Consider the following 22256-nt stretch of genomic DNA (forward strand, 5'->3'; position numbering starts at 1 on the left):
ACTTATATTTTTTCTACTGCCACACTTGCTTCCAGAGTAAGCTTTATTCACAGGAATAGGAAGAACATTCATCCTAGAGTTCTGTTATTATAATTTGTATAAAGATCTAGAAACGAGTGATTGACTATTCTCATTGCTGATGAGAAATGTATTCTTTAGGGGATAGAGAAGTACACATTGTTTAGAAGAGTCCTCCCTATACATGCTAATCAAAAATATTGAGTCATTTCTCTTAACCATGTTATTCTACCCATTTTATTATTCTGTTTCAGTCACTAAGCTATACTGCCTTTGCATAACATTTCTGCCTCTCACTTCAGGTATTAGACGTTACGATAATATTTTTTTTCCTGGGGAAGAGCTTGCAAACTGAAATCTATTTAACTTGTAGTGCCCCTCACTGCTCCCTCATGAAGCTGCTGCAGACAGACTCCTTTCAGGAAAGAGCTGCCCAGATTGTAAAGAGTTGAGTAATAAAAAGTACACAAAAGACTTGTTACTGTTTTAAACAAACAGAAAACTAGTTCTAATTTATACCATTTCTATTACAACTAGACTGGCTACAGAAGCAGGTACCCATCCCTCCACCCTTCCTGTTCCACTAGGACCAGTCTGCTCAGAACATTTTAAGTACTATGTATCCTTACATTCTTTTATTCATCTATTTCATGCAGAATCCAAGAACAAGGTTTTAGAGTTTTTTTTCTTTAAATAAAACTTTCACTTTCCTACATCAAGGCAAAATGATGTGACATTTTTAAAGGTCTTGTATTCTGTGACATAACTTATTTTAAACATTAACACTAACCCCAAGAGTGCATTAAAATATATTTACCCATCATACGTTTCAGAGACACCTGCGAAAGGTTCATTCCCACACTTAGCAAATAAAAACACTGTGTTTAACAGTAGAGCCACTGAACAAGTGCCTATCATGAACTTGATTATGTTTTTGCAATCCATTTTGCACTTGGATACCAAGATGCCACTTATGACTTGGCCTAGTGCTGCTGCTGGAACTAATACAAGCCCTAGAGAAAAACAAGACACCAGCAATTACACACAAGTGCAAGACATAATTAGTGAAGTACTTCAGAAAGCAGTTTCATGTTAAGCAAAAAAAAAGTCACAATAGTTACCTGCCTCTTAAGATGCAGCCCATATGATGTCATTTTCAAACCATCCTACCAGAACCTCTCAGCATGAGTAATTTCACTCATTTCAGTTTCATTGAAAGTCATTTCTTCTACCCTTACATTACCTTTAGTCTTTCCAGAAGTTCAGCTTGACAGTGTAATTTATAGATGTACAAAACCAAAGTTCAATACAGCAAACCTAGATTACTTAACCGTGATGCATTCTGTGCAGGAATCTCTGAACACTGGTAGGCTGCTTTATGAACATAGAAAATGCTAATTCATAGCTTCTTAGTATTTTTCACATCCATCTTTTGTTACACATTTGTGCTATAAACTTTTTATAATAAGAATTATGTTCTGTTATTACAACAGGCAGCACAAGACAATGAAGCATCTACAGAAACTTAAATCAAGTTTTTCAAGACCTAGGTGGGCCAGTTTCAATAGTCATTGAACTAACTAGTCTGTATGTTATCAATGTTAGTTCAGGTGCAGCTGGCTTTCAACATTAGCACAGGCATTTCTTTAAAACTGTACATTGGATTTAATTCAAATTAAAATTAATTAAAACAAGGTCTAAAGGAAAAAACCAACATTCTGTTTCCCATATCACTGGGAATGATGTTTAACAGTTGAGCATGCATTCCAATTTATTTTTATGTAAAACTTGCAGATACTTTGTTCTGAATCAATGACTGAGTAGCAATAGTACTAATTATCTAGTACTATCCAGAGGAGGATTAAGTCACCCAAAGTCTCTCGTGAACACATTGTTATTGGACAATGAGAATTTCAGCTACCTTATGTTTATATTGCAGCACTATACAGCTGAAGTAATGTAGCAAGATGTTCCAAAAATAGGAAGTCTGACACATTGCAAGTATTCATTTGCCTTTCTGCCTTGATCTGGTTGCTATCCTTTAGAAATAATTGTCATTTACTCATGTGATCCTACTTAGTGCAGCTTTTTCATGTTATCACATTTATTTCTGCAATGATCAGCTTTTCATAGCCTTCCATTTTCTACCTATTTCTTCTGCCTATTAGATAATAGGAATAAGTGACAGTGACTAAGGCTTCATGCTCCTTCAGCTGATTTTAAATAAGGAAAATTAAATGCTATTCATCAAAAACAGAGGAATAAATTCTAAGTTACAGTTTCAGCTGCACAGACATTTATTTCCACCTTGAATGTTACTACTAGGCTTACTGAACCTGCAGACAGCTCAGATTTGCACCCTCAATGAATTAAGTACCAAGGTTTTCCTCAGACAGGCATAAATAGATTAAAATGACTGTTTCTGCTGTGGAAAACTGAATTTCTATTGTTTTCATATAAATATCTTCACAAAAAAGTCTCAGACAAATACAAGAGCCTATATCACCTGAGCTATAACATCAGTAACTGGCTTACTATAATATTTAAAAATTAAGGAAAAAACAAGCAAACAAGAAAACACATTACCTCCAAGAGTTGCTGAAGAACTTGATGTCTTTCCAAACTGATTTTCTATGAACTTTGGTAGAAACGTGGCAAAGCCAGTGGCAACTAATGCTTCCGAAGAACTAGCTATTATTAGACTCATAAGCACTGGATTTTTCAATAGAATCTATGGAGAAAGTATGGAGAAAGATTAGCAAAACATGCAGGAAATTTCATTGTTGTACCTTGTAAACTAAATGCCACTTCAAAGCAGATACTTTCATGAACTTCACTAATATGCTTTTCAAGCTTTAACAATCTCAAGCATCAATAAAATGAAGCAATATGTTGTTCTCAGCAGCACTGGAAACTTCCCTGTCACAGCGTGAAGAAGCAATTACTTTTATAAACATTTATGTAAAATCTGAAAAAGAATCTCATTCTCCAAACACTATCAGTTTTAGTAAGTTCCAGATTTTCTTACCAAAAGAGCAACAGGAAAGTCTTTAAAACTTTTTCCAATATTCTTGGTTTCAACAAATGCCTCACTTCCATCATTGTGGGTTTCAGAGATTTTTTCAGCCTGTATTTTTGCTGTTCCTACGAAAGGGCATATTTATTGACAAAGAAATTTTAAATAGCAATGTTCATAGACTTAGAGTCAGAAAAAACATTACAATACATGTTTCCTTTCCATGGGAAAGCCAGCTCAGACACCTCAAGACTTCTAGAATATTGTATTGGTACTGATCCATAAAAAGATCAATGTATTATTGGTCTGGAAAAAAAAGAAGTGGCTGAAGGAATCATACTTCCATTTGAGAGCCTCGGCTGTATTAAGAGATTATCAGGGGTATCCTAAGAATTTCAGACTATCCTGAAGGCCATTCAATATTTTATCCTCAAATTCTCCATTTCCCTGCTTCACTGTTCCTTGTCCTCCATCATTTCTCCTTCCACATAATGAATAGTAAGTTCCTTTAGATGCTTTTCTAAGAGACTCTGCCTGAGCAGAAAATGTATTAAAAGTATTATTTTTAAACAGACTGCTCTGAGATATTTTGATTCATGCTTTCTTAATATTCTACCCATAGCCAAGACTACAATGCAAGAGTTAAGTCAATAGGTGTTACCTGTGATTCTTGGTGCGAACTCCACAGCTTTAAACACAGTCCTGGAAGCCTAGCTGCAAGCATCTTTCAAACTTTGACCATCAGTTTCCACACTCTACCTGTTTCCAGTCCTACTATACGTATTCCCCCCCCACACACCCAATCCCATATCAGTACTTTCAAGAGCCTCACTCTGGCCAATTCCTCTCATTCTAAAGGCAACGTATTGGAAACAATATATATATATAAATATATATAAAATCACGTTTTAGCCAAAATACATAAAGAAAATAAAAGAGGAATAAAAACAAAACCCAAAAACACACCAAATAAGCACACATTTACCTGGCAAGTATTTCGGAAAGCATGAAAATGGTATTATTAGAAACCAAATTGCAAAAAAGCATGCAAGGAATGCTATCCACCATGCCCCAAGCCAGCGTGGGTCATCTTGGTCTATCTGTGTACTGGAAAAATAATTTGCAAAGAGTAGGTTTACTATTTATGAACTCAAGCCAGTAATTTCAGATGTCAGTGAGCTGGAATTATTTTTCTAATAGTAGATATGACAAAAGCCTTTGAGTATTGTCATTTTCTTGTCTTCTAAATGTATTAAATTTCTTATTTGTTGAAAGAGTAGTAAGCACATAAATCAGCTCTGTTATAATAACACTGCATTCTAAATACAGTTTTACAATTCATTGTTCAAATTCATTCTGATTTGAAGACCACTATTTGGTCTTGTTTTCAAGATCCTGTAGCATATTAAAGCATTGACAAAGGCTGTCTTTAAGAGAGAATCTTGATAATCACTGAGTTGTATGAGGGCCAATACAGAAAATCCAGGAAATGAAAGTATAAATGAGGCTGTCAGTCTGGACAGTTTTACAACGTGCAAAATGTTACTTTCTGAATACGGGACTATTTGTCAACTGATAAATTTTCTAGAAAACTATCCCCCAGCATAGAAATAGCAGCACCCTACCCCTTACATTAAGTTCACAAAAATGCAGTATCTTCTAAACAAAAATCTTTTCTCCTCATGTGAAGAAAATTCTTATTAAAATCTTCAACTAATTAGCAAATGAAAATAAAAAACAAAAGGCTTATCTCACCTTTCTGGGATCTGGATATCAATGTAAACATTAAGTAGCTGTCCTCCTAAGACATAGCCAATAGCAGGACCCAGCAGTGACATGGCATAGCCAATTCCTAGAAGAGAAAAAACATCATTTACCATACATATTTAAAGCCTTCTTTTAAAGGAATCCCTAAATCTTATTGATGTTATTAATGATCTTATTGATGAGAAGAGAGAAGATCTTGTTGATCTTATTAATGTTTATAAATACCTTAAGTGTGGGAGACAGATTTTGCCAACCTCTTTTCAGTCATTTGTGGGGACAGGACAAGGGGCAATGCCCACAAAATGGAGCACAGGAAGTTCTGCACCAACATGTGAAAGAACTTCTACACAGTGAGGGTGACAGAGCACTGGAACAGGCTGCCCAGGGAGGTTGTTGAGTCTCCTTCTCTGGAGATACTCAAGGCCTGTCTGGACATCTACCTGGGCAACCGGCTCTAGGGAACTTGCTTTGGCAGGGGGGTTGGACCTGATGATCTCTTGAGCTCCCTTCCAACCCCTACAATTCTGTGATTCTATGAATTCTGTGAAATCAACTTCAGACCAAATGCTTTCTAGAAATCAGCTTGTTCTTCCAGTGTCATTACTTAGGGTATAGTGTACAGAAGATAGTTTGTACCTGTACATTAACAAAAGTTAGCAGCTCTCATTAAAAGCTGCAACTCTAAGGTGTAGCATAGACACTTCACTGACATATTTACACATTATTAGATTGCCTTTTGTATATCTTGTGCCTACAATTTAATCTACCTTGTGGAAAAAACTTTCTGAACTAAAACTGTTACAAGCATCAGTTGTCAGAAGTACATGCATAGAATATTTAAGAATGTACATATTTAGATGCAGTTTGAGTGTTAAGAGTTGTTTTTTCAATCTGCCAAGATGAGAACAAGACTGTTGACAGAAGTAATATCTGCCACTTGAGTTTGCGGAGGACTCAATCGTGCATTTCAATTTACTGATGTGAGCCTAAGAATATAAAATCAGAGCTCTTAACAGCTTCTGGCAGTTCTAGAGAAGAAAAAATGTTGCAGCTGTAACTACATGCTACTGAAGAACACTCTTAGGTCTATACAAATTTGTGTTTTAGTACATGATTTTCTTGATGTCACAACAGTCTCTTCGGCTTATCAGAGATTTGTAGCACATTAGTACAGATGGTAGAAGGACTGTCTTTGCAGACAGACTTGCAAGTAGCAGTAAACTAGAGCTGTCTAAATAAATGGTGGGACATGAATCTTTGTTGCCTATGTTTTATGCATTTCCCCAGGTTGAAGAACCTAGATTTTCCATTTTTTTCCATATGTCTGTTTTAGGAGTATTTAGCACTATTGCAAGAAGTAATGGCAGGTGAGGGTAGAAGGGAAAACTGGCACACCAGTAAGTCAGAATAAATATGGAGTTAATGTATTCCATTTTCTGTATTTTAGCAATAATTACGTACTTATAGGACCACACTGAATTTAAGTCCACATTCATCCTGCAGAATATCAAACTTAGCTTAAAAGGTGCTTATTTCCTCCTACAGACCATTCAGTTTAAATTATCATTTGGAACTGCTTAACTGTTCACTAGCTCTATATGTAAATGCCTCAGTTAAGCAAGCAGAAAACAGTCTTCGTGAGAAGATAACCATTTTCAGAAGACAATGAAAATACCAGTTTATAAATTGTAAACTTTTAATCAAAGATGTTATCAGCTATTTACACATACTAACAGAAACTTTTCTGTTTTTTTTTGTTTTGGCTTTTTGTGATGGAAGATGGTGTGTGTAAGACAGCAACACAATATATTTTAAATCCTCAGTACATAGCATTAGAGTTAAAAAAGAATTAGTCATAGTGTAGCTTTCTGTCCACTCCTCATCTATTTTTGATGTAGCAACCAGAGTACACTGCTGTCCTAAATTCAGCAGTTGTCCAGAGATTGTACAAGAATCAGTTTATTGTACTACCAGTTATGTTTTACTTCTCTACGCTATGCAAAGCATTGAGTTTTCAGGTCATTTCTTGATCCCCTAATCATGTGGGCAATTCTATTTCTGTCCTATTTATTTCACTAGCCTCCAAAAGTGTACAAGACTTCTCTCCCAGGACTGAGAAACAGCAAAAATAAAAGCTGTTTTTGTTATTTAACATAAGCAACCAGCCAATTTGTTTTCATCAAATGAAGTGGCTTGCCTGGAAAAATTAAGCAAGAATTCCATGCAAATAGCTGAAGATTTCAATTTTGCCTCCTTAGATACCAATTTAGAGTCTGGAAAACAACCCAGGCATCTAAGATGTTTTAAACTCCTTCTGGGAGTTTTCAGTACAGCTAACATACTTCTACCAGTTTATAAGTGAAATAGGGAAAGTACTGATCATCTTCATATCCATTGAAAACACATTAAAAGTTCAACCAATTAGGCAGTGAAAATGCACATAACACAGAATGCTGATTGGGAAGATTAAAAACTACTACGAAGAATTAGTATTCCTTCACTTTAACACTTAACAGCCCCACAGCAAGATATAAACCCATTCTCTATGTTTCTAGGCAATCCTTTTACTTTCCATTCTACTTTCAGATAAGGGAGCATACTTCTAATATTTCCTCCTTAAGTGCCAAATTTATATGTGGCTAGAGGACTGCACTGATCCCGTGATGTACAGGAGTGTCCCTGCAGACAGGAATGCCCATTGTTAGAAGACAGCCAAATAAAGCATAAAGGAAGGTATGGCCATTGGGCTGATATACAGTAGCTTTCACTACCTATGAGAACAGAAAGCAAATTTTGCTCGGAATTCTTGTTGTTTGTAGCGAGACTATATTAACCACTTAATTAATCACTTTCAGTTGCTGATAAGAAAAAACAGGAGAGGTGCACAAAGTGACCTTATGGTACACCATAAAGTAACTATTGAAGAAATTTCACACTTACAGAATACTATCAGTTAGGTATTACAGAACTACTTTATGCACATAAGCAAGAATTGAAGAAAGATTTGAGGTCAGAACATAAGAGAATTTGTAAGACAGTGTAGTCTATGATCTATCCAGACAATGTGTTATAAACAGTTTTAAAACTTACCTATATAAAGGGAAGACTTGTGCTTTGGGACACTATCATCAATAAAAGCTGTCCCCAAAGTATACAGTGGAGTTCCTCCAACTCCCAGCAGCAACTGTCCCAGTATAAAGACATAAAGATAGTTCGAAAGTGAAGACTTTGTGTTGGCACTGCAGGTGAAGTTTGTAGAGCTTGTTCCTGAAATTTGGCATGTATCTGAATGACAGAAACAAGACACCTTTAAAATTGTTACCCAACTGAAGAAAGATATGTTGGTGTTCTACGTGTACATACTATTAACTAAAATATTCTGCACTATTAATGCTAGGCTCCCAGTTTAGTTTTCACCCCTGCTAAGGAGTCCTATATGACACTGCCCAAGACTTCCATGACATAGTGCCCTCTGAAAGAAATAAAGTTATGGCTTGGTTTTTGTTTCTATTCCATGAAGAAAATATGGATGAAATGGCCTTATTAAAACACTTTAGCTTTTTCAAAGCATTATTGACCTTATGTATGCAAAAGATACCAAATGGTTATTCAAGAGTTACTTCATGAATATTCTTAGAGAAACAGACTTTTTTTGCTCTTGTACTTCATAAAGGTTCTGAGGAGCACTTACGGCAACCTCCATTCTGAAGTGACAGAGGAAATAGTGGCCTGAAAAACAGGAGGAAATTTGGACTGTTGGAGAAGAAAGAACAGCAGTGAGAGTCATAAGTGAAAATCATCTTCCCTTCTCATACTCTGTTTTTGAGAAAAGCATTTCCCTGGAAAAAGCACACCCCACACAACAAACCACCACGCCTCTGTCTCTTATGTGCACGCACACAGACAAAAGAGGGAAGCAAAGGCAGAACAGCCTAAGGTTGCATCCACTCCTGTAATGTTTGGCTTTATGAGGAGGGAATCAAAAAGAAGAAGAAATGAAGTCAGGGAGTATGTTTTCACTTCCCCTCCCCCTTGCTATCACTGTTCTTTTAGTAGCATGTTTCTTTCCAAGCTGGTCCACAGAACAGCATACAACCCTGAGGAAGGAAGATAATGTACCTGTCAGTTTGGTGGAAACAAGCCATCCTCAACAAACATATGAAAACCATCCCCAGATCAGGTAAGTAAACCAATCAATGCTTTGGGTTCACAAAAGCAAGAACAAGGAAAAGCTTGCCATGCAGTTTGCTTAACCAGAAGGCTACATAGGTGTTGTCATAAATGCATTCCTGGGGTTTATCATACCTTTCTCCAGAAAGAACAGCATCATGGTTTGATAAAACAAGAGGAAATGGCCTTAAGTTGCACCACGGGAGGTTTAGGTTGGATAGTATGAAAAATTTATTTACTGAAAGGGTTGTGAAGTTCTGGAACAGGCCACCCAAGGAAGTAGTTGAGTCACCGTCTTTGGAGGTCTTCCAAACACATGTAGAAGTAGAGCTTAGTGACATGGTTTAATGCTGGACTTGACCGTGCTAGGTTAAAGGGTGAACTAGATCACCTTAGAAGTCTTTTCCAACCTGGATGATTCTGTAATTCTATGACAGTGGTAGTAGAGTCACGTACCACACAATCAGTAAGTCAGTGCTACTGTACAAAAAGTGGCCAACATGGAGTCATGGAATACCTCACTTCAATAGGAGTCAATATTTTCCTTCCTTTCCATTTAGGAAGGATCTTCATTTTAATGTTACAATGAAGTCACATAAGGAACATTATGAATTAATGTTCTCAAAACTTTAATTCTAGAGCAGATTTTCCATTTAGTGTCAATTCACTTTATTAACAAATTTTCTGCAGAAAACAGCAATGCTAAAATCTTAAATCAAGTTCACTTTGTATTATTAATACGCACAGTACCTAAAATTAACTACTGCAAGACACCATGTCCTGCAATACTTTGTTAACCATGTTCATGTACAGCATATATAAATACAGGTGTGTTCTATACAATTTAACCTTAAATGCCTATTAGGTCAGTCTAAAACAGCACCTAGATAATTATTTAGTGTCATACATTAGTATCTTGTTAATATACATATCTGAAAACAAGCAACAGTGCAAGAAAATGACGGGAATTTTATTAAATGAAAAGATACAGCCCAGTTCAAGATATAGGGACAGCCTAATGAAATAAGGAGATTACACTCACTAATGGCAATCCAACTCTGACAGTGGTTCATCAAGAATCACATCCCCACACCTTGTGGATTTGTTCACATAAATCTAAAAGCCCAGGCCATTGTGTTACTAATTGAGTATTGTCTCTCCTTCAGCTCTTCAGTTTACATGCCATAGGATAACTTATCTTGATGTCACAATAACTATCACACTAGTTTGTTTTCAGAACCACACAATCCAGACTTTAACTACAAAATTAAGAGAACCATAAATATATACTTTAATACAGTTATAATCCTTTATTTCCATCGCTTAAAAAATTATCAATAAATAAGTCTGATAATTCAGCAAGTATACATGCATTTGCTGATAGGAATCATGGACTCTATATTCCATTGCAAGAAACATTTTAGAAGCAAAGAGGATTTAACAAGGAAGTTATGAGACTACTTTAAACTAGTGTAAGTCAAAATGGCCATCAAAAGACAACTTACTGTCCCTACTTCAGATGTGTGTCATCCCACCTTCTTGTAGTAGTACAAAGTTTTAAACAGTTAAAGAGATTGGCACAGGTTAAACCTAACCTTGATTAGTTCCACAAGACTGTTTGCTGCAGTCATAAGAACTGTGGACAAAAGAGGCACTGGCTTTTACATGATCACAGAAGTCTGACCTGAGAAAAGCCAGGCTGTGGGAAAAGTCTAGATGAGTGGCTGACCACTTATCTACTTTTTCCTCTATAAACCTGTTCTCACTTCTAAAAGTCACTGGATTTAACTGGTATTTTGAAGGGCAGAACTGCTTTAATGGCAACATGAATACAGTTAGTCATTATAAACCAATTTCCATTCTTTCCTCTGACATAACCACCTGAATCCAAGCTATGTAAAGGCCAAAGTATTCCCAAAGACCTAATTCAACATAATAGCCAAGGAGGCAGAACCAATTGTGAGATGCTTTAGCAATTATGTTAGTTAGAAACAAGACAGGTCAAGTCAAGACTAGCTTTACTCACACCTTAAAATGCAGCTAGTAGGTGTGGTCATTTTCATTTTGTTTTGTATGTGTTCTTACCTTTTAATATTTTAAAAAGCAAGCTGTGAAGAATAAGAAATAAAATAGCTTGGTTTCTATTCCTTCTTAAACAAAAATCTGTCTCTCCTGTAGGTTTTGAAAGGGAAGGTCTTTTTGAAAGCATCGATAAATATTCTAAATAAAGACTAAATTCTTAGCTTCTACAGACAGATGTTCTGTAATATCATAAGTGCTATAGAGAATTACATCAAGTAAAGAACAGCAGTGCTACCCATTATCTGACTAATCTCAGTCTCAGAGAGCAAAGCTAACAGAAACAGCACAAGCATGCCAACAGTGCAAGAGAAACAGTCAAATTAGAAGCTGGCATCACAAAAAATGTCATCATCCCCCCTCATTTTAAAGTACACATCTATCACAATTAGTACCCAAATGCCACAGTCTGCTTCAATCTTTAATTTGTCCTCAGCATGTTCTAAGAAAGAGGATAAATTACTGCCCTTCTGAGAAGACTCACTAATTCTCAGACCCTAGAAGACTAATTCACCAGAGCTTCCAGCAAAACAGGGAACTGAAGAAAGGTGCCCAAGTCATTCTCACTCATTACCTCATTAAATCACACCATACACATTTCACCTCAAATGGCTAACAACTGTTATTATCCCAAACTGTTATTTTCCTAAAGACACGTTACTAAAGACATTCATGGAATAATTCAGATCACTAGAGACATCTGGAGGTCATTTAGTCATTAACTGCCGACCAGCTTGCTCAGAACTTAACTCAGCAAGGTCTTGAAAAGCCCTAAAGACAGAGACCATACAGTCTCTTTGGGTAACCTGTTCCAATGCTTGACAGTCCTCACAATGACGTTATCCTCCCTCTGCAGAGTGAAGAACTATGTTTCACATTTGCTGCAAAAGCCATCTCATACAAAGTTAATTGTTTCAGCTGAGATGGAAGTTCAAAAGTATGTTGATTATAACATCATTCCTACTGTGGTATGTACAGTACTCTGTACCGTCTCAGTAAAGAACAGTTTCATTACAGAAAAATTCACTAGATGGAGCTCCTGACCCCAAATACAAGAGCCAGCTCAGAACCTGAAGACCCTATATAACGTAACTAAGTCATCATAACAAACAGATGACTACATCTAGATTACACTTTTTAATCTGAAGAATTTTTGGAGATCAGACAAGATGTGTTTGGTATGGCTTTTTTATTTCCATAAACAGGTAGTCCACTGGTCAGCTAATCTATTTCTTATTGAATGAGTAAACTATTCCTACAGAGTGATATAACAAGCATTTCCAAGGGAGTAGTTTTATAAGGTAGGGATATCATTTATCAAGGTATCATGTGTGCATACTCAAAAAAAGTACATGAGCATTCCACGCTAAAATAGTAACTTCCAGTTGTCTGTCTAGCCTCCATTATAAGGCTTGTATAGTTTTTAATAGTTTTAATTCAGATTAGATTTATTTATTCACCTGACAATCATTAAATGTTGCACTGAACTATACTTCACAATTATACCTCAGGTGAAACTCACTATTTACATACAACTGATGAACAGAAATGACCAAGTAACCAGCTAGTTAACTGTTCAACAATAGATGAGGTGGTACATTTTCATACAAAGCACCAAGAAACAAATAGACTGCAAAATTAGTATGTTGCACTTCCAAATGGAGTTCACTCCCAATAAATTAAGTCTATAAAACAGCCATCCAAACAAATAAGCAACAAGGAAGGCTTTCGGGGGGGGAGGGGGGGCTATTAAATTCTACAACTAAGTGTATGGCCAAGACATTTCATCAACATCAGGACTAGCTAAACCACACATGATAAAATCATGTACTGTGGTTAATTTCACTATTAAAGGATGCTGTTGAATGGCACCTGTAGACTTATATTCAGTCTTCCATAGTCCATACATGCCCTGAACTCTGTAGCCATTTATCTTTGATAGTGTTTGGTTTAAGTTAGGACCTTAAATCTGCTCACCTCAGCAGTCACACCTTGGGCATCTACATTACAACAATCAAAGAAATAGCATGATTTCAATCAGCTTAAAGGGCCATGAAAAAAACACATGCTCCATTTGAAATTTTCTAGCTTCTAGATTTCAAAAAGTTCATATAGAACTTAAGGTATTGAATTCCTACAGCATCTTTTAAAGGCAAATGAAATGGTGGATGTATTGATAAAACAGGAACAGACTCTAAGATTCCAAACAGAACTGGCACAAGGGGGAAGAGATCAGTTGCAATACTTGAAGGGAGTTGCTGACTCCCTTCAACACACCTGCTCAGTCAGTATTTCATTTCAATACAAAACAAAGCTACAAACAGGTCAGAACTTTATTTAAATTAAGTTCAGCTTCTCTTACATACTAGTAGAGTAGGGAGGGGAGGGTAATACAAAAACTGAAATTGGGAAAAAGGTCTGTAGTATAGCCAGAAGCAAGTAAGCTGTTGCTGTTCTACTATGGGTTAATACATAATCATTTGTTCATAGCCTCCAAACACTGAAGAATCTTGTTTTGGTTTTCCTCCAATTTGCCCTTACTCCATTAAAAGTTGAACTAACTTCTGACATCTATTTGTTGGATGGCAAACAATTTACCTATAACCAACCTAAGTTGTTTAATTAAAGGTCAATACCTGGATACCTCATGGAAGTGCATGGCAAGATGTGATGAACACAAAAAGTGACCTGAGAATCAACAGCTGGAATACTGAGCACCTTCCATAAGATTGCTCAATAGCTACTGATTTTTTTGATTAGCACTCTAATATGATTAGTCATTAAAGACACATCTGGTTAAGCACTACAATAACAATAAAGACAACCATGAAAGATTAAGTCAACCTACTTTAAAGATATCTGGATGTTTCTTTATTAACTACAGGTGAGCCACCACACAGAGGTACAAGTATATGGCATTAAATTTACAGCACTTGGCAAAGTCATTTTATGAGGAAAGCTACGTAAGATCTCAGAGCTGACTACCACCACTATTTCAGTACCGTTTTGTTCTGTGCAGTTCAGTTCTGGGTGTTTCCTCTTTATTTCAAAGAAACCCACAAGTTTACATCATTTTAGATGAACCTAGTGAAACTTCTTAATGAATTATTCAGGATGACTTCACAGTAGACAATAGTTCAAAGCACAACAGAATTGCAATATGCAGTAGCCTTTCAACAGGAAGACAGTAAGTCTGACAGCTTTTCTTTAAGATTTATTCTTCTTCACTGACCTAACATTGTACTGGGTCTGGCTGGGATGGAGTTAACAATCACTGCAGCCACCCATATAGTGCTGTGCTCTGCACCTACAGCTAGAACAGCATTGGTATCACACCAATATGTTTGCTGAGCAGTGCTGGCACGGCACCAAGACTCTCTCCAACACCCAAAAGCCAGTAGGATGGCAAGAGGTGGGGAAGGGCAACAGGGCAGCTGACGTAAACCAACCAAGGGGATATTCCATGCCTTATGCAGTCACACTCAGCAATAAAAGGCATGGAAGGGGAAGGAGAGTGGTGCTCTGTTATGAAGACATCTGTCCTCCTAAACAACCGCTATGTGTATTGAGGCCCTTCTTCCTGGGACATGGTCAAACGTCGCTCCTTGATGGGAAGTACAGAATAATTTTCTGTGCTTCTACAAGGCCCTTCTTTGAAGTTCAGCTGCCCAGCAAGGTAAAATCACCACATACTTGTATCCTTATTCACAAAGAAATGTCAAATCAATTTTAATCAAATTAAGTTTTCATTGCATTCATCAGTCCAAATAAAAAAAGCATTTTACTCTACCATTGCATGTAAGTACAGATCTGACTCAGATCTCTTCTGAAAAAACAAGTCTAGTGTAGAGACAGCTCTTGAACTCATGGATTTCACTTTCATCATTAGAGATGATGTTACCCCACTTTTAGGGCTTCAAAGATTAACTGGGGGTTACCAAATTAAAAGTTGCACTAACTCACTATGGAGATTTCAGAAAAAATAATAAATCAAAACATAAGAATAAGCTTACCTTCACGCTTAGCTCCAAAGTGGTATTTTCCACTACTGAAGTGTGGTAAGGAAAATATGAGTGAGCCCAATCCTAGCATAAATGCTGAGAAAGCCAGCCATCGTGGTTTGTGCCCTCTTTCTCCAAAGAAAGATACAAACAGTGACAATATACAAAAAGCAATGTCATAACTTGCAGAGATTAAGCCAGTGAGGGAACTGTTCAACTCGTAACGCTTCTCAATTGTTGAAATACTAATGTTAATCAGGCCATTTACCACAATACCTGCAAGAGAACAAAAATCATAATTAGTCAGAAGTACTTAATTTGATGGGGTTGCAACAGTAAACTTACTATTGTGTAACAGAAGGGTTACAATGAATATACTTGCAAAGCCACATTTTAAGGTATTTATTAACTTTAAAATCTGGGCATATAGTGGATTGGCACATTGCCAACTTAAGCCAGCCAATCTGCACAGGACCTATTCAATTTTGTTCTCTCCTGTGGGTATTAAAGATTTAACACTCAAGCATTCATCCAGCAAAATATGCCCCAAGCTCTGTTAATGTATTGAGGTTCCAGATTCAGTTTGAAGCACAAACTTTGAAGTGACTATATTACATTTTCAGAAGATACTGTACAAATTAAAATTAGTCAAGGTAGCTTTTACTCTTATGCAGGTCACTAAGACTGAATCAAGTTATTTAACAAGACATAGCCTTCAAATAATTATGTCAAACATGTATCTTTCCTTTGTAATGGTAGGGAGAAAATATAAGAAGGCTTTTGAACAGGCATCCTCCACCTCCACTACAATATTAGAGAAGCATAAAGCCATTTGAAAACACTGCAACTACTTCAGAGCAACTGAGTTGATTTACTTTAACTGACAAAAATGTTTGCCCTCTAAATCTTTATTTTCTCTGAAGCTGAAGTAGCAGACGACCTGGAAAAAATAGGCCTTGCAAGAACTGCCCTACTTAGGCAGAGGCAAAAAACAAACTCCAAAAAATAACTGATCCAAAAGCAGAAGTTAAGCCAGTTGCAGTTTCCAGTGAATGCTTATACACATTGTGCATTTTTACAAAAGATTTGGCTGCAGGTACTAACTTTAATTTCTAACTGCCTCACATTCTGGTTTGCATTTGGGACAACACCAAGTAGCTAAAGTTTACTTTTAACAGTCCCAAAATAGGATTCTGTTAAAAATGAGATGAATATCTATACTTCATAAGATTGCTAGATATCTTGCTGATAGTCTAATTAAATTGTGCCTGTAATAAAATGTATACCTTGGGAAAGTTAAAGAGGTCTTGAAGTCACTGCTGCAAATAAGATTAAGAGTTCTAGAACCTCAGAGATGACTGATTAGCATCTCTTAAGACACAGACCCTATAGTTATCCCTCTTATTCCTAAAAATTCAGACATGATTCTCTATCATTGTTCCAAAAACAGCACAGGAGGACTGCCGGCTGGGGACAACAATAGATTTAAGTTAACTTTCAACAAGCAGTGCACTATCCAGAAGTGCAACTACAAAAAGCTGAATTTCAGAGCTGTCTAGAGTCCTCTACTTATTAAAAAAATTACTCCAGAACTGTGGTCAACCAGCTGTTTTCCTATCACTGGAATCTTCCCACAACTAAGCACTTTAGCTTTCTGTACCAAGAGCTGCCTCCTTAAAATCTTAATTTTCTGATACACCATTATGGCCTTTTTATTAAGATAGTTTCACCTGTCAGTCTGGCCACCACACTTAGATTCATATAGGACTAACAGAAGTATTCAGGTGTGTCTCCATGTGATTATTTATTCCTTTGGCAACTATCTTTTCTTCTAAAGGAGCAGTGACCAAAGAACAATACTAGCATGAAGGAATGAACAAACAAATTTTCCTATTTGAAAAGCAGTTTGAACATTTGCTAAAGCTTTAAAACATTCATATGAAGTAGGTGACCTACTCAATGAGTTGATTACCAAATTAGAAGACATTGTTTTTTGCTTGTAGTTTAGCTGTCTCCTTTAAATTTACATCCTAAAAGCCATAAAAAAACCTTGCAATGCAATTTTATTGGATAATTAGATTTCAACTGTAAAAATGCAGATGTGATAAATGGCAGCACAATTTCTCTGATAGCATCATTTAGTGAATAACCACTAAAGTCTCCTCAGGAAAAACACAACCTGTTTGATTTCAGCCCTACTTGAAAAACAAGAACATCTTAACTCTTAAATAGTAGTATACAAATTATGTTTTAACTGTCAACATCCAAAACATTTCTGTCCTGCCACATGCTTAAGTATACCATGCACTGATCCACAGAACACCAATTAATCATAAACTAAATTCTTTTGCTCTAACAAAAAACAAAACCATATTTTATTCATCCATTTACCAAGGAGTACTCTACAGTTGTTGTAACAGATTTAAAGCAGTAGTTTGCAGACACTCCATTAAAATAAGTGTCCTTCCAGTAACAAATCCAATCAGGGTATAAAACATTAGTGTTACCTAGAATTTACAGCTAGATGAGACTGGGCCAGTCTCAAAGACTAGTTCTGTTGTTTTGTTTAACAGAAGTATTACTGACATCTGAAATAAATAGACTTGCTTGTGTTCAATGTAGTGAACTAACTTTTACCTTGTTTGCTACTGTAACTATGAACTGCAGCATATCCAGTTACTATATTACAAGCTGCAATTATACATTTATGCAATTCAAGTGCCATACAGAAATCAGGTATTAGTCATGTAACCATGTTCTACGCAAAGAAATGTTTTCTGTTCTCGAAATACAGGTTTCACCTGTACTTGAAACAAAAACAGCCAGAAACAAAGAGTTAAGTTTCACCTGGAATCTTCTAATTAGCTGAAATAGAGGCAATCAGCTGCTACTGATAACAACCACCTCTCTTCTAGGCCAGCTAGAAAGTAACCTGACAAGCACATGCCCTCAGTTACACACACACACTCACATACACACTTCTGATAACTACCTACTGTGTTCACTCACTCTGTAGAAGGTCAACTGCAAAAACTTCTACACATCAGGAGCATGTTAATGATTACTTCATTATTGTTCAGCACAGTAGGATAAAACTTTCCTAGAGGTATGTTATCAATACAAAATGTTTACATTTTACCTTCCTCAGTGATTATTGCTGTAATTTGGAGAGTGAATCAAACACTTAGAAACAAACCCAGAGTACAGCAGCAGTTTAGATAAAAACACGCACCACACAACTAGGATTTGAAAGTTACCTAAACCCTGAAACTGCAACACCTGAATATTTTTTGCAGCATCACATACAGCACTGAATTCCTTGTCTGCAACCTGTTCTTGTTTTTTCTGCTTCTCAAGAAATGAGAGGCAATTCTAGCCTTCAATGTCCAGTTTCCTCCTGCAGGCTAGCCAAAGCAAAGAGTACTTGTTCTGAAAGTCCAGATAACAAATCTTTAAGAGTGCCACAAGGTCTACGGTAGCCAGGCCTATAACAGCTTCCAAAGAAGCATCAGATGTTTCCGTACACTAAGGCTCAAAATCTGAACTAGATTAGACAGGTATCCCTCTGAGGTCTAGCATACATCTATGGTTAGATAACAGGACCAAGATAAGCATCGTAAGGAACACACACAGCATCTTAAGGGGACAGATATTCTGGAAATACAAAATTTTTGCTATTGAGAACCTGCCCTACTACTATTTAAAGATAAAATTCAAGTGATATTATTCAGCCAAACAAGCACTCAACACAAGCTAGATTTTAAGAAACATTGCTACAACAAATTGAATTGCTGGAAGTAGTCAAGATGCTGTTTAGTACAACACACTCTGAAACATTTCGATGTCAGCTTTGGGACATGTTCTATCCTTATTCTTCTAATAGATCTTTGGCAACTCAGTTGCCACTGAAGTCTGTTATGTAAGAAATTCTTCCGCTCTGTATCCAGAGAAGGGCTACAAAGCTGGTGAAGGGCCTGGAACACAAGTCCTATGACGAGTGGCTGAGGGACCTGGGGGTGTTTAGTCTGGAGAAGTGGAGGCTCAGGGGAGACCTTATTGCTCTCTGCAACTACCTGAAAGGAAGGTGTGGGGAGCTGGGGGTTGGCCTCTTCTCACAAGTGGCAGGACTAGAGGGAATGGCCTCAAGTTGCACCAGGGGAGGTTTAGGTTGGAAATGAGGAGACATTTCTTCTCAGAAAGAGCAGTCAGGCACTGGAATGGGTTTCCCAGGGAGGTGGTGGAGTCACCATCCCTGGGGGTGTTCAAGGAAAGGTTGGCCATGGTGCTTAGGGACATGGTTTAGTGGGTGACATTGGTAGTAGGGGGATGGTTGGACCAGATGACCTTGGAGTTCTTTTCCAAACTTAATGATTCTTTGATTGATTCTTTTACTGTTAGAGAAAATATGAGCTATGGCAAGAAAACAGTAATCATCTCCTGGTCATAACAGCTGCAGCATGGTCTCTCAAATACAGAGAAGAACAACAAATACTACCCAAAACTCTCTAGACACTTTTCTAAAAGAAAAGATGTATTATAAGAAAAAAAAAGATTGAAAACAGGTTGAAATCAAAAAGAATTTGAGAAGATGCACTCTGAGAGACACTGGTTCTTCTACAGGATTTTCCCAAGCAATATGAGCAGCAGTCGTATCTTTCTAGGTTTAAGGAGAGCCTCCAGCTCAGCTCTCCCAAGACCATCCCAATTACCTCAGTTTGGTTCCAGGCAGGTGCACAGCCATCCACACCATGGTTGCCTTCAGCACAGGCTACTTGCTCTCTTAGCACAGAACCTGTGCACACTCTCCCCCAGCCACATTCTTTATGTGCAACACAGATCAGCTTTAAAGCCTCAGACTTCTTCAGGTGACACAGCTTTCTTTTCTAGCTAGTCCAATAAAGTCCTAAACTGAAGGCACTCCAAGGTCCTAACAAGTCTTGTCACCAACTACGAAAAATAAGGAGGAGAATACCTGAAGCTAAACAACAGAAATTAAGAGCAAGCTGAACTTCACATTCTCCAAAGTTAAGCTGTTAGTTAAGCATTAGACAGATAGGTGCACCGTGATCCACAGAACAAGATTAGACCTTTGAAAGCCATCTTAATCACCCAGAGTCCCACCCAACCATGCCAGGCTTTTTTTTTTAATTGGCAGTCAGGTAACAAAATGCACATAGACAAAACAGCAGCTCTGTGCATGTTTATATCACACACCTTGTTCTCTGGCTTGTATGTTTCACTGTGAGTGATAGGGAAGCAGCACCAACAACAGCATAAAGCAGGGAGCTGACAGAGCCATAGCCTCAGTGGTGTTCAGAGGTAGGCAGGAAAAGAAAAAAGAAGAACAGAGTCGAGTATGGAGAGTAACGCTGCACAAGCAACTTCCCTCTCCAGCCCTGGGGTACTTTCTTCCCCTAGCAAAGCCACTACTGCCACAGCTCAGCAATGGGACCAGGCTCGGGCATCTCCGAGATCCCCACGCTGGAACCAGCACCACTGTGCCCTGCCCTGCGGCCCGGCCCCGGCTCGCCCGGGGACACACCGTCACCTGCCCAGGGCACCAGGCCCGCGGGTTACCTTGGAAGATGGCCAGGAGGCTGTAGACAGCCAGGTAGCCCTCGGGGTTGTTGCAGAGCTGCAAAGCCTTGGGGGTGCAGCGGCCCCAGCCGCACGGACCCTCCTCGGTCGCCTCCACCGCAGCTCGGGACGGGGACGGGGATGGGGTTTCAGCCCCGGCGGGGCTCGCATGTCGCTGGCCGCTGAGGTCGGGGCTAGGGGGCTCAAACGCCGGGTTCTCAATGCCGTCTCCCTTCATGCCGGTACCGGCTGCGAACGACACCAGGGCACGACGCTCCCCTAAATACCGGCGGGGAGGGAGGGCGGGACGGCACCGGGCCCGGCTCCGGCACCGGCCCCGGCGGGGGCAGGGGCAGGTGGCGGCGCCTTCCCCCTCCTCCCGAGGCCGGGCCCGGCCCCGCCGCGCCACGCCCTGAGCGGGACGGGAACAGCGGCAGCTGTCCCTGCGGAGAGCCCCGGGGCCGGGCAAGGTCGAGCCGTTACGGCTGCCGCGGCCGTTGCGGTCGCCGTGCCCCCGCGTCGCGATCGCGGGTCGCGATCGCGGCGCTGGAGTCGGGAGTGGGGTCGGGGGGCGGCGCGGAGCGGGAAATGGGGGTAAAAATTTGGAGCACCTGAGGGGAAACGCTCGTAAGCCGGCTTCACCAAACACCTCCGAGCGCTCCTCGGGACGGCTGGGAAGAGTGAAAGCAGCGCTAGCCCCGGCGCGGTGCTTTCCCGCTTTAGGCAAGCGAGCTGGCACGCTACCCTCGGATGTGGAAACCCACTTACAGCCAAAAAGCCCTGGCCTTTGCAAATGTCATCCTTACAAAATATTGTTCCCCGGCTGCAGTGCAGAAAGTTTCCACCCGCAGGAGCTTCCCGTCACCGAGCAAGTCATTCGGACACCGACCGCGATTACTTGTCAAGCACACAAGGAAGTACGGGGTTTGTTTGCATGTGGTGGGAATTATTTCAGTCATCTGTACAGGAACGACCGGGAAGGAGTCCAGGGATCACTTAGCTGGCACCACTAGTGTTAATCTAGGTGTGTCCCGTAGAGCTTTTCCCCTTTCGAGAGTGCAATGCGTTTTCGAGGCAAGTGAAATAAACTGGAGATGCCAGCAGCAGCTTTGGCTCAGGGTCACACCGAAAGCTTGGGCATCCTCCCGAATTCCCTGCTGAATTCCCCTCCTGAAGTCCCATCCTCACTTCCCCTGGTGTCACATCTCATCAGAGGGAAGCATGCACTTTCAAATATTCGTTAGCAGCTACATGGAGATAACCGTCTGAAAAACAAAACAATGACAACAAAAAAAAATCAAGGAAGGGAATGTGTGTCTATATATCTGCATGGATAAATTGCAAATAAGAAATCAGCTGTTCCCACTACTGCTGCTCTTTCTAGGGGCCATGGCAGGAGCTGGGGCCTGTGGGGTTCCCTGGACCTTAGACCTTCCTCACCTGCCTCTGCCTCAGCTACCTCAGGTTCCCCCTCGGGCTCTGACCATACCCCACAACCAAAGCCCACAGGTAGCTACTCCCCAGCAAATCATTCCTCTGCTAGTCAGTGGTGGCCCCAGACCCTGAAATTAGCTTGTCATCACTTCAGTCTGTAGGCTGGGATGGTTATTCCTCAGCTGGTTACCAAA

At 39.1% G+C, this 22256-nt stretch overlaps 1 protein-coding gene across 2 annotated transcripts in view; it reads right to left on the reverse strand.

Annotated features, from left to right (window-relative positions):
• Positions 1–21094, reverse strand: part of LOC106043747 (solute carrier organic anion transporter family member 4C1) — a 31604-nt gene extending 10510 nt beyond the window's left edge. Inside the window, exons 1-8 of one of the 2 annotated variants that reach the window (XM_013193424.3) lie at positions 20629–21091; positions 15064–15327; positions 7892–8086; positions 4790–4886; positions 4020–4141; positions 3047–3162; positions 2605–2749; positions 836–1031 (exon numbers count right to left, since the gene is read on the reverse strand). In XM_013193424.3, the coding sequence (XP_013048878.1) occupies positions 836–1031; positions 2605–2749; positions 3047–3162; positions 4020–4141; positions 4790–4886; positions 7892–8086; positions 15064–15327; positions 20629–20866 (1373 nt within the window). In that variant the 5' untranslated portion in view covers positions 20867–21091. Of the gene's footprint in view, positions 1–835; positions 1032–2604; positions 2750–3046; positions 3163–4019; positions 4142–4789; positions 4887–7891; positions 8087–15063; positions 15328–20628 lie in introns of both variants that reach the window. The other variant, XM_066988204.1, reaches the window with a different exon arrangement.
• Between the last annotated feature and the right edge of the window lie 1162 nt (positions 21095–22256).

Source organism: Anser cygnoides, chromosome Z (genome assembly GCF_040182565.1).
Source record: "Anser cygnoides isolate HZ-2024a breed goose chromosome Z, Taihu_goose_T2T_genome, whole genome shotgun sequence".
Lineage (NCBI taxonomy): Eukaryota > Metazoa > Chordata > Aves > Anseriformes > Anatidae > Anser > Anser cygnoides.